This window comes from Schistocerca americana, chromosome 6 (assembly GCF_021461395.2).
Source record: "Schistocerca americana isolate TAMUIC-IGC-003095 chromosome 6, iqSchAmer2.1, whole genome shotgun sequence".
NCBI lineage: Eukaryota > Metazoa > Arthropoda > Insecta > Orthoptera > Acrididae > Schistocerca > Schistocerca americana.
The window spans coordinates 228,314,627-228,330,403 of record NC_060124.1 but is presented as its reverse complement, the minus strand read 5'-3'; the positions used below and the strand labels follow the sequence as shown (position 1 = coordinate 228,330,403).

Sequence of the window (15,777 nt, the reverse complement as noted above, 5' to 3'; positions counted from 1 at the left end):
TTCGAACCTGCGACCGTAGCGGTCGCGCAGTTCCAGATTGTAGCGCCTAGAACCGCTCGGCCACTCTGGCCGGCTATGAACAGGTGCTCGTTCGTGTTGAAAGAAGCAATCGCCATCTGCGAATAGCTCTCCAACAGTGGTAAGCAAGAAGGTGCTTAAAACATCGATGTAGGCCTGTGCTGCGATAGTGCCACGCAAAACAACAAGGGGTGCAAGCACCCTCCAGGAAAGTCACGACGACACCATAACACCACCGCCTCTGAATTTTACTGTTGGCACTACACACGCTGGCAGATGACGTTCACTGGGCATTCACTATACCCACACCCTGCCATCGGATCGCCACATTGTGTACCGTGATTCGTCACTCCACACAACGTTTTTCCACTGTTTACGCTCCTCACACCAAGAGAGACGTCGTTTGGCACTTACCGGCTTGATGCGTGGCTTATGAGCAACCGCTCGACCATGAAGTCCAAGTTTTCTCATCTCCCCCTGTCATAGTACTTGCAGTGGATCCTGATGCAGTTTGGAATTCCTGTGTGATGGTCTGGATAGATGTCTGCCTATTACACATTACGACCCTCTTCAACTGTCGGCGGTCTCTGTCAGTTAACAGACGAGGTCGGCCTGTACGCTTTTGTGCTGTACGTGCCCCTTCACGTTTCCACTTCTCTGTCACATCGGAAACAGTGGACCTAGGGATGCTTATGACTGTGGAAATTTCGCGTACAGACGTATGACACAAGTCACACCCAAACACCGGACTACGCTTGAAGTCCGTGAGTTCCGCGGAGCGCCCCATTCTGTTCTCTCCCGATATCTAAATACTACCGAGGTCGCTGATACGGAGTACCTGGCAGTAGGTGGCAGCACAATGCACCTAATATGAAAAACGTATGTTTTTTGGGGTGTCCGGATACTTTTGATCACATAGTGATCTGTTTACTTACGGAGGTGAAGAGGATGTTGCAGCCGTCGTCTGGCTGTATGGAGAGCTGCTGGTTGGTGATCACGCCCAGGGAGCCCCTCGTCGCGGAGTCCATCAGCTCTCTCAGTTGGAAGGCTCCTCTGCAACGTTACAAAATCATACCTAATGAAGCAGACACTAATAATACCCTCGTTTTATGCTATCACCAGGTTGGTAGCACCTGTTTCTGTATTAAAGTGCCTACCGACAACTTTATAAAAGCACATTTTGAACTAAACAGAACTCTATATGGAGGAAAGTAACTAAATTAATTGTTATAATTATTTCCTTATTTTATTCAGAATACTTCTTTACACCCACCACGTTGCAAAACTGCACTGACGCCAAAAAACTGCAACACCAAAAAAAAAATTAATGTAGAGTGATGAAATTTTGGGAATACGTTTTTCTAGATAACATATTTAGCCGATTAACATTGCAAGGTCACAGGTTGATGTAAGAGCCAGTTAAACCACTGCAAATGTGAAATGCTGGTACATTAATAAGCGATGCAACCACCAGAACGTTGAATGCATGCATGCAACGTTGGAAAATACCCACTGGAATGCTGTTCATAGATGGCAGCATAACAGGTCGAATTACCAGACTTGCGTACAAGTTTGGATTCAGGGTGTAAGACGTGTATATACATTTCTATTGTCTATTGTCAAACCGCAATTTATGAAAGATGTTTATATTTTATTAATAGGATTAAGCAGGAATAAGTAATATTAGTCATGTTGGAAATAATTGTGGTAGCAGGGAATGTCTGCACCAAAGTATTGTTGGCAAGAGAGACGGCACATTGATATAATTTCATAAAGGGGGGGAGAGACCGCAGATGGATACATTTTAAGAAAAGAGCGGGAAAGACCGCGCATTGATACATTTTGTAATGGTAGCAGGGATTTTCTGCACCAGAAAGCATTGTTGGCGAGAGAGACCGCACTTTAGCGGTCGTAGGAAGTCAGTAGTAAGCGAGATGTGAAGCGAGTTGGTAGCAGGTCTGAAGCGAGAGGTTGAGAGGAGCAGTGTGCCCGCCAGCCACCAGCTATGATTTACAAGAGATTATAAAGGGATGTACAGAGACATCAACTAACTATTATCATAAGAGGAACTAATATTATTGAATTATTTTCTTTGTGAAACTCAAGACTACTGAAGGTATAATTTCTTAGACTTTCCCGGCGATTTGATGACATCTCGTGGAAATCGGGTTTTCTGCCGGATATCAGCGTCTTCCAAACACGATATTTCGACGTCATTACTTGACGTCTTCATCAGGTGTTCACTGAGACTGGCTGCTTGCTGGACCGGGTCGCATATTTATGCCTGCCCGGTGCCTGGTGTTCTGTTTGCCGTTCCCTAGTCGTCAACACACTACCCTCAAGTACGGATGAAGAGATTCGGAGAGAGACGTGCAGAGCCCTTACCAGAGCCAGGCCGCCTAAGTCTAACATCTCAAGAGAGGAGAGGATGGCCCTCAGGAGATTACGAGAAGATTACGACATAGTGGTATTACCAGCAGACAAAGGGAACTCCACAGTCATACTGCAGAAAGGTGACTATGACATGAAGATCCGGCGACTTCTGGAGGACCCGGCTTACAAGCCACTACAGCAGAATCCAACTGACAGGGTGGACAGAAAAACCAAGTCTCTGCTGAAGGAAACTGGCTGGCCTGAGAAAGTTATCAAACAACTGAAATCCAAGGCACCAGTACCACTCAGACTCTATGGACTACCTAAAGTCCACAAAGAGGGTGTACCACTACGACCCACTGTGAGCAATATTGGGGCAGCCACCTACCCAGCTGCAGCTTATCTCAAGAAAATGTTGGCACCGTATGTGGGGAAGTGTGCACACCACATCCGCAACTCACGGGACTTTGTGGAACGTCTTAAAAACCTACGTTTCTCAGATGCATACTTAATGGTCAGTTTTGACATGGTGTCCCTGTTCACCAGAGTGCCCCTTAAGGGTACGCTTGACTTAATCAGTGAGAAGTTTGATGGAGCTGTGCTGGATCTGTTTAAGCATATTCTAACATCGACTTACTTCCTATGTGGAGGTCAATTCTATGAACAGATTGAAGGGGCGGCGATGGGTAGCCCCTTGTCACCTGTAATGGCCAATCTGTTTATGGAGAAGTTCGAGGACGAGGCTCTTACAACTGCCACTTACCAGCCAACATGCTTCCTGAGATACGTTGATGACACATTTGTCATTTGGCCCCACGGTCGCGAAAAACTGGAAGACTTCCTGGACCACCTGAACTCAAGGCATCCGAATATTAAATTCACCATGGAGCTAGAAAAGGACGGTCAGCTTCCGTTTCTGGATGTCCTGGTGAAGAAGAAGGCGGATGGCACCTTCAGCCACAGTGTGTACCGAAAGCCAACACACACAGACTTATACCTACAAGCCGACAGCTGCCACCACCCAGCACAAAAGACCGGGGTGCTTAGAACACTCATACACCGAGCCAAGACACTGTCTGACTCTGACAGCCTGGCAGGGGGACTTGAACATCTTCAAAAAGTGTTTTCTAACAACGGATTCTCATCCAGGGACATCCGCAGAGCTCTACATCCCGCCAGACGTCAGGATGCACCGGAGAACGAGCAAAAAGAAGAAATCAAGAAGCTGGCATTTTTACCGTATGCTGGGGCTGTTTCTGCCAAGATCAGCAGAATACTAATGAAACATAACATCAGGAGTGTCTTCTGCCCACCTAGCAAAATCAGGGCTTTACTTGGAACAGTCAAAGATGACCTGGGCGTTAAGGAAGCCTGGCATTTACAATATTCCTCGTGAATGCGGTATGTCCTACATTGGCCAAACGACTAGAACGGTGGAAATCAGATGTAAGGAGCACCAGCGACATACCAGGCTAAGGCAGGCCACAAAATCAGCAATAGCAGAACACTGCCTAGATTTGGAACATTCCATGGATTATGAGAACACCAAGGTCATGGTTCAGACCCCCAGGTTCTGGGATAGTGTCATCACTGAATCTATAGAGATAAAGATGGCACAAAACCTGATTAACCGGGAAGCAGGATACCAGCTAAGCACTGCATGGAACCCGGCATTTGAACTGATGAACCAATACCGGAGAAAATATGTTGCCAACACCAACAACGAGCGTCAGACATCCGCACACTGCGGGCACGAACCAAGAAGGGAACACCAGGAAGCCTCAGCCGCAGTCGGAGGCGGCCAGAGCGGGCGCGGACGGAATAGAGAACGTCCAGAGCGGCAGGGCAGCGCCACTCGCGGGCGCGGACCGAAAAGGGAACACCAGGAGGCCACCACCGCAGATGGAGGCGGCCAGAGCGGGCGCGGATGGAATAGGGAACACCTAGAGCCACAGGATAGCGCGACTCGCGGGCGCGGACCGACTAGGGAACGGCAAACAGAACACCAGGCACCGAGCAGGCATAAATATACGACCCGGTCCAGCAAGCAGCCAGCGAGACTATCTCGTTCTGTGTTAGGGTTGATCAGTGCCAGGGGCCCGTTCACGTCGGACCACCCCGCGTACTGTAGGCCACTTCTCTTCCTCCGCACCTCCTTTAGGTGCCGCGCCACTGCACCAACGGCGCACGCTAGGCCGTAGGGCATTCCCCCTCTTCTGTAGGACCTACTTGTTAGCCTTTTCTTTTCAGAAAAAGCATAATTGTCGTGCCCACCCACACCTAATAAAGCTCCTAAAACACCAAGATGGCAGATTCCGCCGGTGTTTCCCCCGCCCTAACCCGCAGCAAGGCTGCAGCTAAAGAGGCGCGTGAGTCGGCTGTTCCCGTCGACGTCAACGTCCCGCTTGCCGCCGTTGAGGAGGTGTTGGCCGACAAGGATCAGCAGATCGCTTCGCAAGCGCAGGAACTGCTGAGCCAGCGTCGATTGATAACCGACCTCTGCGGCCCAAGTGAGTCCCCCACGCGGACAAGTACCCTCCACATCACGCTACATTCACCTGCAACTGGTGACTCATGCACTACCGTCCCACTGCGGCAGCTAATTCCAACGGCGGAACCAGCAGCTGCAGATGCGGACACAGAACAACACTACACTGGGCCCTGGCGGGTGGAGGGCCCACGACGCAAACAGAGAAACACCACGCAAACAAGCGAGCAACCACACTCGCAAGGTAGCCGAAAGGCGCTGCTGCCTACACCAAAGCCCACACTTCCGGTTAGGAACACCAACATAACAACAAACACGACCCGACCTGCGGTCAGCAACACCACACAAGAACCAACCGCAGCTACGCCTGCACAACAGAAGACTGGTTTTCCCCCAGTCGTAATACAAAACTACGGGGACCTCAGTGTCCTCAACACAACATTCGCGGAAAGGCACACACCTTGCACGCTACACACGAAGTACTCTGGGGATAGGGCCTCACTGTACGTATCAACTAACAATGAATATAAAGATCTCCTTATCTTCCTCAAAGAAAAGTGGATCGAACATTATATGTACAGGACTACCGAAGAACGGACACAGCAGTACGTGGTAAAGGGAGTGGACCCCAGTACCCCAAACACCACAGTACAAGCGGCGCTCAACTTCCTAGGATTCGACTGCAAAAGTGCTTCCAGGATGACAGGCTTCCGCTCCCACCACCGTCTACCACACTACCTGGTCGAGATGGCCGACACGGCCGCCTCCCGCGGCCTTCTGCAGATAAAAAGCCTTCTGCGGATGGACGTAAGGGTAGAGATATACGAACCGCCACAGGTCCCACAACAATGTAACAACTGCCAGCGGTTCGGTCATTCGGCCCTCCGCTGCGGCCTGGCACCCCGTTGCCGCGGATGCGCTGGCAAACACGCATCCAACGCATGTACACTAATCCACGAAAACATACGCCGTTGCGCCAACTCTGGCCAAGGCCATGCGGCCAACTACAGGGGCTGCGACGTGTACAAAGAGGCGCAAAAATCAACAGTCGAAGCCACCCAACGTCATAACACGTCCAAGGCCCGCACCAAACCCTGTCAGGAACGGAGTGTCGTTCGCCATGGCTACACGCCCTGGAGGAGCGGAGCAGGCCGCGGAACCTCTGCGCCCAGCACACGCACCTAACACAACTGCTGCGACAACACAGTCGTCTCAGCCAACACACAACACTACAACCACACCGGTACCAACACCAGCCCCCAAAAACAACACAACCCCACCCCCTGAAGCCACTGCCTGCCAACCTACACACGACACACAGGAAGACACACTCACACAACGAACCCCGAACGAAAAACCCAGAGAAGGCGTAGGCGACCACGTGGAAACAGGAGCGGGAACACACGTGCACCACAACAAAGTACCCAGCGAAAACAAAACACTGACACGCAGACACACAGTCAGCAAAGCCAGCGACACCAGCGCACACACTACTCCACCCCCCACCACGTCTGACACACAGGCACCTCAAAATGTTCCACATAACAACAACACAAGCGCCAGCCCACACATAACGCCAACACCTGCACCAGCGGCCGCCAACACCACAACCGAGCCACAGGCCGACACACACAACACCAACACAACACTTGAGGATTTATTGGAAACAATATTCTCCCATCACACGACCGCTCAGATCTTTAACAAGATCATGGCGGCCGTCACCACACTCTTCGCACGGTTCTTGACTGCTCAACCTGGGCAGTACAGGGCCGCCATACAAACAGTGCTCACCACACTGTTTACACCCATTCGTGGATAACACGCCACACCCCGCCCCCATCGCAAACAACCAGACACTGACACAGGTCCTGTTCTGGAATGCAGACGGGATCAACAACAAAATGGGCGGAATTTGCCGCGCTCATGGAGCGTAAGGGTATCCTTATCGCACTACTGAGCGAAACTAAGCTCAAACCACGCAACCAACTAAACTTCACCGGCTACTGCGTCTATCGTACCGACCGACCGGACGGCTCCGGTCACGGCGGAACAGCCATCATCATACACAAAGACATAGAACACACAAACATAGTGCTCCCTGAACTTGAAAAACTAGAGGCAACCGCCGTCAGGGTCATGTTCAACAGAGCCTAACACTACACTGGTGTCAGTATACAACAGCCCTAAAAACATTAAAACACGCGACATCAGCACAATACTCAACATATCACCGCGCGTAATAGCCGCTGGAGATCTTAACGCAAAACACCCGGACTGGAACTCACGAATACGAAACTCCAATACGAACACGCACTAGGACGAAACTACATCACACTAGCGCCGACCGAACCGACGCACATTCCCTACCGGAGGGGACACAGGCCAGACGTGTTAGACATGGCCCTCATCAAGGGCATAACCACGACACTCAACGTTGCCGTTGAAAACGATCTGCCCTCAAATCACCAACCCGTTATACTGTACATTGAAGAAACACTGCAGCACATGGAACAACGCAGGATGTTAGACTACAGGCGCGCGAATTAGACCCAGTTCAAGGAAATGCTTGACAGTCGCATCCCACCCACCCACGCGATTAACGAGACAGCCCAAATTGACGAGGCAGTCGAAACCCTCACCGGCGCCGTCCAGGACGCAATAGCCGACACCATACCAATCCGCACGCCACAACAACACAGTGCTGCCCTGCCCCAGGAAATCCTGGGCCTGATCTCAATGAGGAACCGCCTCAGGAGACATTGGCAGCGTACCAGGCGCCAGCACTTCAAACGGCACATTAACAGGCTCCAGGGTATAATCCGGGAAAAAATACAAACATTTAAGACACAACAGTGGGACCAGAAACTCGAAGGGCTGGACACCACGCGACCTGGCGTGTGGCAGCTAGCCCGACACTTCACCAGGGAGAAACTGTACACCCCCACGTTACAAGGGCCCGACGGACCAGCATATTCTGCGGAAGAAAAAGCGGAACTGATGGCCCTCACACTCGCAGCGTCATTCACACCGAACCTGGATCCCTCAGACCCAGCGTTCACACTTGCTACGGACCAGGAGGTTACACGCATGTTGGCCCAACCAGCGCGCAACATCATCCGACAAGCTAGTACAGCAGACGTCAAATGGGCCATCATGCATACCACCGCTAGGAAGGCCCCTGGTCACGATGGCATTCAAAACCGTGTCCTCCAGGAGTTCACGGACAAAGCTGTAGACTACCTAACACACATCACGAATGCCATACTCAAGCACCAACACTTCCCCGCCTTTTGGAAGACGGCCAAGGTCCTGATGTTCAGGATGCCGGGGAAAGACCACTCCCTCCGACAAAATTACCGACCCATCAGTCTGCTGAGCGCGCTCAGCAAGATCGTTGAGAAGGTAATATTAAAACGACTCACCAGGCACTGCATCACAAACGACTCCCTGAGACCGGAGCAATTCGGTTTCAGGAATCACCACTCAACAACACAACTCCTCCGCGTCGTTGAATACATAACACACGGATACAACACAAACAAAGCAACTGGGGCGGTGTTCCTGGACATCGAAAAGGCTTTCGATCGTCTATGGCACAACGGCCTAGTACGCAAACTTAGCGACGCAGGGTTCCCCGACGGGCTCGTACGTCTCATACACTCATATCTCACGGACAGGAGTTTCAACACCGACGTGCAGGGCAAACAATCGACACGACATGGTATACAGGCAGGAGTACCCAAAGGAAGTATCCTAGGGCCCTTACTGTTTAACCTCTAGATTAACGACCTCCCAGCTACACACAACACGACGGTAGGAATCTACGCGGATGACACCGCCATCCTTGCGCAAGATTGGAAGCCGTCTAACATTAACTCACGATTACAGACTGCACTCAGAACGGCGGAGCCTTGGCTGGTGAAATGGCGTGTTAGAGTAAACGTCGACAAGTGCGAGGCCGTTCTGTTCACTAGAAGACTGAAGCAACTGCGCAAACATCAGCATTGCAACCCAATAACACTACACACACGCCCAATACGTTTCCGCGAGAAGGTCAAATACCTCGGTGTCTGGCTGGACAGGAAACTACTCTGGGGGGACCACATTCAACACGTGACCAACAAAGCTAACGCGAGGCTCAAACAACTCTACCCTATGCTTAACAGGCGTAGCACACTGAACAGGAGGGTGTCTAGGTCCATGTACATGACACTTATTAGACCCCTGATGACGTACGCAGCCCCTGTCTGGGGATACGCTGCGCCAACTCGCCTGCGCCGTCTGCAGCTCATACAGAACAAAGTACTCAAAATCATAAGCAACGCTCCGCGCCACACACGCATCGCGGACCTTCACCGGGAATACCGGCTAGATACTATCTTGCAGGTATTCCAAAAACTCTCCACACGACTGTACAATAACACGAGACACTCGCGCAACCCGTTTATCCTTTCTCTGGGTAACTACGACCACAACCATAGATGGAAGCATAACAGACCAAAGACATTACTGGCTAGGAACTAAACATCTATGGTCCATAGAACGCTAACACGACAGTGCTGGCGAGCCCCTGCAACACAGTTATTAGTGGAAACCCGGATGTTCGACCAGCCGAAAAACAGGCAACCGCAGGGAAACCGTACTGAACACAGCACGCAAACCAGCCACACACACACACCCTACACCGTCTGTGAGCCGATCTATGACCGATCGCCCACTAATCTACAACGACCTTGAACTGTTGCAGGGACGCAGCAACTGCAGCAAGCGCCGCAACAAGCTCCAACAACGACAAAGGTAACGATGCACGATACCTCGAACTAACATAACCACACCTTGCATGCACTGTCGCAGATAGCAAGCCGCTACTGCCCTTACTACTCGTCCTACTGTCGTAGAGGTTTTTTTCCCTTGGCTCTTGCCTTAGCACTTTTTTTCCTCTGCCCTTACAACCGCTACCCTTCGATCGCTTTCGTCCACTCTCTATCTCCTGATGGACCATGTTAATGAGTAATCTTACCCAGACGCATGGATAACATCACAGCCCGCATCCTGTGACTCCTGATTCAAAAACTAACGTGTTATACGGAGGTGACAGTAGAACTTTTGGTTTCGTCACCACGTTGGTGTAGGCGTGGAGGGGCCCCATCCTTTTTTTTTTTAGCAAGCAGCCAGTCTCAGGGAACACCTGATGAAGACGTCAAGTAATGACGTTGAAATATCGTGTTTGGAAGACGCTGATATCCGGCAGGAAACCCGATTTCCACGAGATGTTACTGAAGGTATGTTTGCGCAATGCTAGTTGTAAGATTATTGTAAAAAGTAAGTCACATCTGAACGTTTGTAAAATCATTTCATTACCAACAGTAAATATTTGAAGCGTTTTCAGAATATAATTAATTTATGCCAGCAATGTTGCATTACTGATTATAATCCATCCCAAAAACCATTAACGTAAAACTTTGCAAAAATTTTATTGTTGTCAAGAAAAAGTGTAACTAAGAATTACGTAACTTCAGTCAAATTAATTAAAGAATAACGTCAGCTATGCTATTAAAGAATAACGTCAGCTTTGGTAATAAATACAGCCACTTATTATGACAGTCCACCAGCAGTTAATAGAGTGTAGTAAACCAGAGTAAGTATATTCATGTCGCAGTTCGATGTAGCAGTCAGTTGGCGACCCAGTAACAGTAAAAAAGGTAAGGAACAGTTTTGGGTTATTGCAGATAACGACTGAGGGCCACGACGACGACACGTTCTATGTTTCGTCGAAATAATCAGAAAATCACTTTTAATAAGCAGCAATTAAATTTGTATGCGAAGATTGAGAAAGAGAATAAATTTCAAAGGGAAGATTGCATTTGTTATTATTAAGCAAGAGATAGATATCCTAGGGAAAGGTTTCATAGCTTATTGTAGAAGGGAAGGATGCGTAAAAAAAAAAAAAAAAAAAAAAAAAAAAGCACATATAGAGGAGACGGGAAAATTTCAAGGGTGCGTGGTATAGCCATGAGAGTGCTCCTGCTGTCATACAAAATCACACCACAGGCCATAGCTCCAGGTGTGCATCTAGCACATAGACAGGTCTATTGCTGGCCCTCAACTGATGTCCTTCTAACCAGCACACGACTATCACTCGCACCGGATCACTGCAATGAGCTCTCCTTTAACACCAATGAAGTCGCAAATAGAGGTGTTTTGGGGGCAACGGAATGCATGCCAGAGGGCATCTGGCTTGGAGCTGTCCTTGAAGTAACCGATTTGTAACAGTTCGTTGTGTCACTGCAGTGCCAACTGCTCCTCAAATTGCTGCTGCAGATTCAGTACGATGTGCCAGAGCCGTACGCCGAACCCAATGGTCTTCCCTCTCCGTGCCGTCTAAGGCGCCTTGCCACGGATCGCGCGGTTGCCCCCGTCGGAGGTTCGAGTCCTTCCTTTGGCATGGGTGTGTGTGTTGTCCTTAGTGTAAGTTAGTTTAAGTTAGATTAAGTAGTGTGTAAGCCTAGGGGCCGATGACCTCAGCAGTTTGGTCCCCTACATAAAAAAAAAATTAAAAAAATAAAAAATGAAAAAAAAGTGTCTTCCCTCTCGGTAGTGCCATGTGGCCGTCCGAAGCTCGGTCTTCTTGCAACCGTACATTCTCATGACCACTACTGCCAGCAGTTATGTACAGTGGCTTAATTCCTGCCAAATCTTTCTGCAATATCACAGAAGAAACATCCTGCTTCTTGTATAGCTATTAACGATCTCGTTTAAAGTCAGTGAGGTGCCGATAATGGTGTCGTTGTCGCCTTAAAGGCGTTCTGGACTAACATAACTCACCATGTTCAATATGAAAGGTAATTAACGCTCATGACCGCTAAGCTTACTTTTAAAGCAAACCCGATTTGCATTCTCATAGCGGCGCTACGAGCGCCACTCTTACCTGACTGATACGAAATTGGACAAGACATCATTTTTCAAATGTAGAAACACGCCTACCAACTTTAGTTTTTGTTGCACAACTCCTTCTTGATGTTACGATTTTTTCCGTCAGTCTCGTAATCCATACACCCTAATGACTGAACGGGTTGTATAAGTAAACTGATAATTAATTCTAAATTAATTGAGTCTACAACCGATTTTGTTCTTGATTTCAAAGCCGTTCATGATAAGAGTGTTAGGCTTTTGAATAAGAAACAAGTCTTAGAACAGAACTTTTTCTCACCAAAAGCGATTTAATTTTTCGACTGAAAGAAAAATTTTACGTATTTCAAGGGAGTTATTACAAATGCACATTCAATCGTTTCTTTTATTCCAGTCTTTGATCACAATATAAAGTCCTTCGACGATGACCGGTTTCAATCAGTAATGGCCATCTTCAGACCTGTTTTACACCATGTCCTAATGTGATAACGCCGTAATAGCATCGTCAAAACATGTTGCTTCAGTTGGGCCTGACAATCGTTAATATGTTTAACTACAAGTCATGGTTAAATGTACAAAAAGAAAACAGGAGAGACGAGGACGACCGGAGTTCTAAGTGCCCATTGAATATCACTTGCTGGCGTGGCGTGAGCTCGTTTGTGCTTACCTTGCGTCGGCGGCGGCAGTGGCGGCTGTCGGCGCGAGCTGTGAACCTGAGAATCTATTCTAAAATCTCTCTCAACTGTTAAATACCAGTCGAATATATTTCCTACGTCTTCGGTGAAGCCGAGACTAGCTAAGTTAATTGGCATGGTACACGCTACTTGACTGGAATAGTGCGTATGTCTTTGCCTGCCAGGGTAGCCGAGAGCGCTAATGCGCCGCTTCCTGGACTCGGATAGGCGCGCTGGCCCCGGATCGATTCCGCCTGGTGGACTAATGACGAGGGCCAGTGTGCCGGCCAGCCGGTATGTGGTTTTTAGGCGGTTTTCCACATCCCACTAGGTGAATACCGGACTGGTCCCCATGTTCTGCCTCAGTTACACGACTCTTACACATTTTAAACACGTTCGCACTATTCCATGGCTTCCACTAGATGTAGAGAGTTGGGGTACACACATTCCGTCCCGGGGGCAGGGGGGAGGGGGTACGGGGTGGCGACAGGAAAGACATCCACCCACCCCTTAAAATTAACATGCCAAATCCGGTTAGCCATAACAGCAGACCCCACAAGTCGAGATAAATGCTTGGAAAGAGAGAGAGAGTACGTATGTCTTTGTCCTCAAATCGCTCACAAGGGTTAATTGTCAGTACTCGGTGCGATTCTCTGTACTAGGAGACTTTGCAGTTTAACTGCTTATGAGTTAAGACGAGCCTGTGAACAAGTGTTCACATAATGACTGTCGCAATCGTCTCAGCGCAGCTCGAGTCGTTTTGCTCAAACATTCGACGATTTCTGCAAAAGAAGAGCCAGTTACTTTGTCTGCAATTTGCTTATATCAAAGCTGGTGGCCTTGCATTTTCTTTCTGGCCGATCAGAGCGTTCGTACTTTGTTATAACTCCACCCACTAGAGTTTTTGTAGCTTATCACTGGCGTCATTTCTTTCGTAGGGCAAAGTTTAACTTTTGCTATGTAATACTGAGATAAACAGCCTTTTCTTTCATGCAAGTTTTTAATGCAGGTGGCTACAGTGAGGCACCTATGTTATGAGTTGGGTTCCTGCAGACGTTTTCTCTCCAGACTTTTATCTGGCATCTCCCACCGTGTTCCTGTAGAAAGGTTTTCCAAAGGGTCGTCGTTAAAAGCAGGGACAAGTTATGGCTTTTGCCGATGACCTATGGGGTGACGGCGGCGTCTCATTGTGTCTGCTGGATGCCCCATGGTGAAAGGTGTCGGCCTACATGGGATGGGCATTGCCATCGTAAAGTTCTCTTTCCCTCAGAACTGCACCTCATAGCTCAGGTTGGGGAAGTTACTTGCGTCCAGTTATTAGTGTGAGTATTAGTGGTTTATATTCATGAAATGCTGGCTTATTTTTACACCATTATTTTAATACCATTCGTTCGCCGGCCGGTGTGGCCGTGCGGTTAAAGGCGCTTCAGTCTGGAACCGCGTGACCGCTACGGTCGCAGGTTCGAATCCTGCCTCGGGCATGGATGTGTGTGATGTCCTTAGGTTAGTTAGGTTTAAGTAGTTCTAAGTTCTAGGGGACTTATGACCACAGATGTTGAGTCCCATAGTGTTCAGAGCCATTTGAACCATTTGAACCATTCGTTCAGTTTCACGTAACTACGTCGTGTGACATATCGAGTTAAGCGGAATTGTTTCAGGAATTCAATTTAAGGTGTGTTATTTTTTTGACACCTTACAACCTACCTATACGAAGTGTTTCAAAGTCTTTATGGCAAACATCTCGGAATAAGACGAGGGGCTTTCAAAAAGTAATGCAACACAGTTTATTCTCAGCCAATTTCGGTAGAAAAAAATGCAGAAATGTTGTGGGGCATCGTGGAACATTCCCGCTTCAGCCTCTGTAGTTTCATGAAGTTCTGATAGGTGGAAGCACTATACGTAGACTTTAAAATCGCGTCTGTAATGGAGGTGCGTTCCAAGCAGGGATCTGTCACTGAGTTTTCTTTGATGGAGAACCAGAGCATCATGGATATTCATAGACACTTGCAGAACGTCTATGGAGATCTGGCAGTGAACAAAAGCACGGTGAGTCGTTGAGAGTGGCGTCTGCCATCATTGCAAAAAGACACGCAAACGTGTTCTATCTCCCACGTGCTGGCCAGTCTCCCACAGCTGTGACTCCTACAATGTTCTAAAGTGCGGACACTCTCATTCGAGGTGATCCATGGGTCACAGTCAAACACCTCACAGCAAAATTAGACATCTGTGTTGGTGGTGCTGGCGCACTCGTCCACTGGTTGGGGTATTCGAAGGTGTGTGTCCACAGGGCTCTTTGATGCTAAACAGAAGACCACAAAGACCAACGAAGGACATCTGTGCAGAATTGGTTGTGTGTTACAAGGCTCATCTTGACAATTTTTTGTCAAACATCGGACAAGCGATAAAACATGGGTTCATCACCTAGAACTAAAAACAAAACGGCAATCCGTGGAGAGGCGCCACACTACCTCTCCTCTGCAGAAAAAGTTCAAAGGCGCACCCTGAGCCGATAAAGTCATGGCGACGATTTTCTGGGACTCTGGAGGGATTATTGTGTTCGATTTCCTCTCTTATGATGGAATGATCAACTACAAAGTCTACTATGCCAGTTTAATAAGCCACGGCTGCAGAATACCAACACGAATTCTTTACAGGCGAATGGAAAAACCGGTCAAAGCCGACCTCGGGGAGGATCAGTTGGGATTCCGTAGAAATGTTGGAACACGTGAGGCAATACTGACCCTACGATTTATCTTAGAAAATAGATTAAGAAAAGGCAAACCTACGTTTCTAGAATTTGTAGACTTACAGAAAGTTTTTGACAATTTTGACTGGAATACTCTCTTTCAAATTCTGAAGGTGGCAGGGGTAAAATACAGGGAGCGAAAGGCTATTTACAATTTGTACAGAAACCAGATGGCAGTTATAAGAGTCGAGGGGTACGAAAGGGAAGCAGTGGTGGGGAAGGGAGTGAGACAGGGTTGTAGCCTGTACCCGATGTTATTGAATCTGTATATTGAGCAAGCAGTAAAGGAAACAAAAGAAAAATTCGAAGTAGGTATTAAAATTCATGGAGAAGAAGTAAAAACTTTGAGGTTCGCCGATGACATTGTAATTCTGTCAGAGACAATAAAGGACTTGGAAGAGCAGTTGAACGGAATGGACAGTGTCTTGAAAGGAGGATATAAGATGAACATCATCAAAAGCAAAACAAGGATAATCGAATGTAGTCAAATTAAATCGGGTGATGCTGAGGGAATTAGATTAGGAAATGAGACACTTAAAGTAGTAAAGGAATTTTGCTACTTAGTG

The 15,777-nt window shown here is 48.3% G+C and overlaps 1 protein-coding gene across 3 annotated transcripts in view; it reads right to left on the bottom strand.

Moving 5' to 3' along the window:
- Positions 1 to 15,777, bottom strand: part of LOC124619664 (medium-chain acyl-CoA ligase ACSF2, mitochondrial-like) — a 250,681-nt gene that overhangs the window by 125,110 nt on the left and 109,794 nt on the right. For all 3 annotated transcript variants that reach the window (XR_006980107.1, XM_047146195.1, XM_047146196.1), the window contains one exon: positions 954 to 1,071. Coding sequence is in view for 2 of the 3 variants with exons in the window: in XM_047146195.1 (XP_047002151.1) it covers positions 954 to 1,071 (118 nt within the window). In the remaining variant the exon portion in view is untranslated. The remainder of the gene's footprint in view (positions 1 to 953; positions 1,072 to 15,777) is intronic.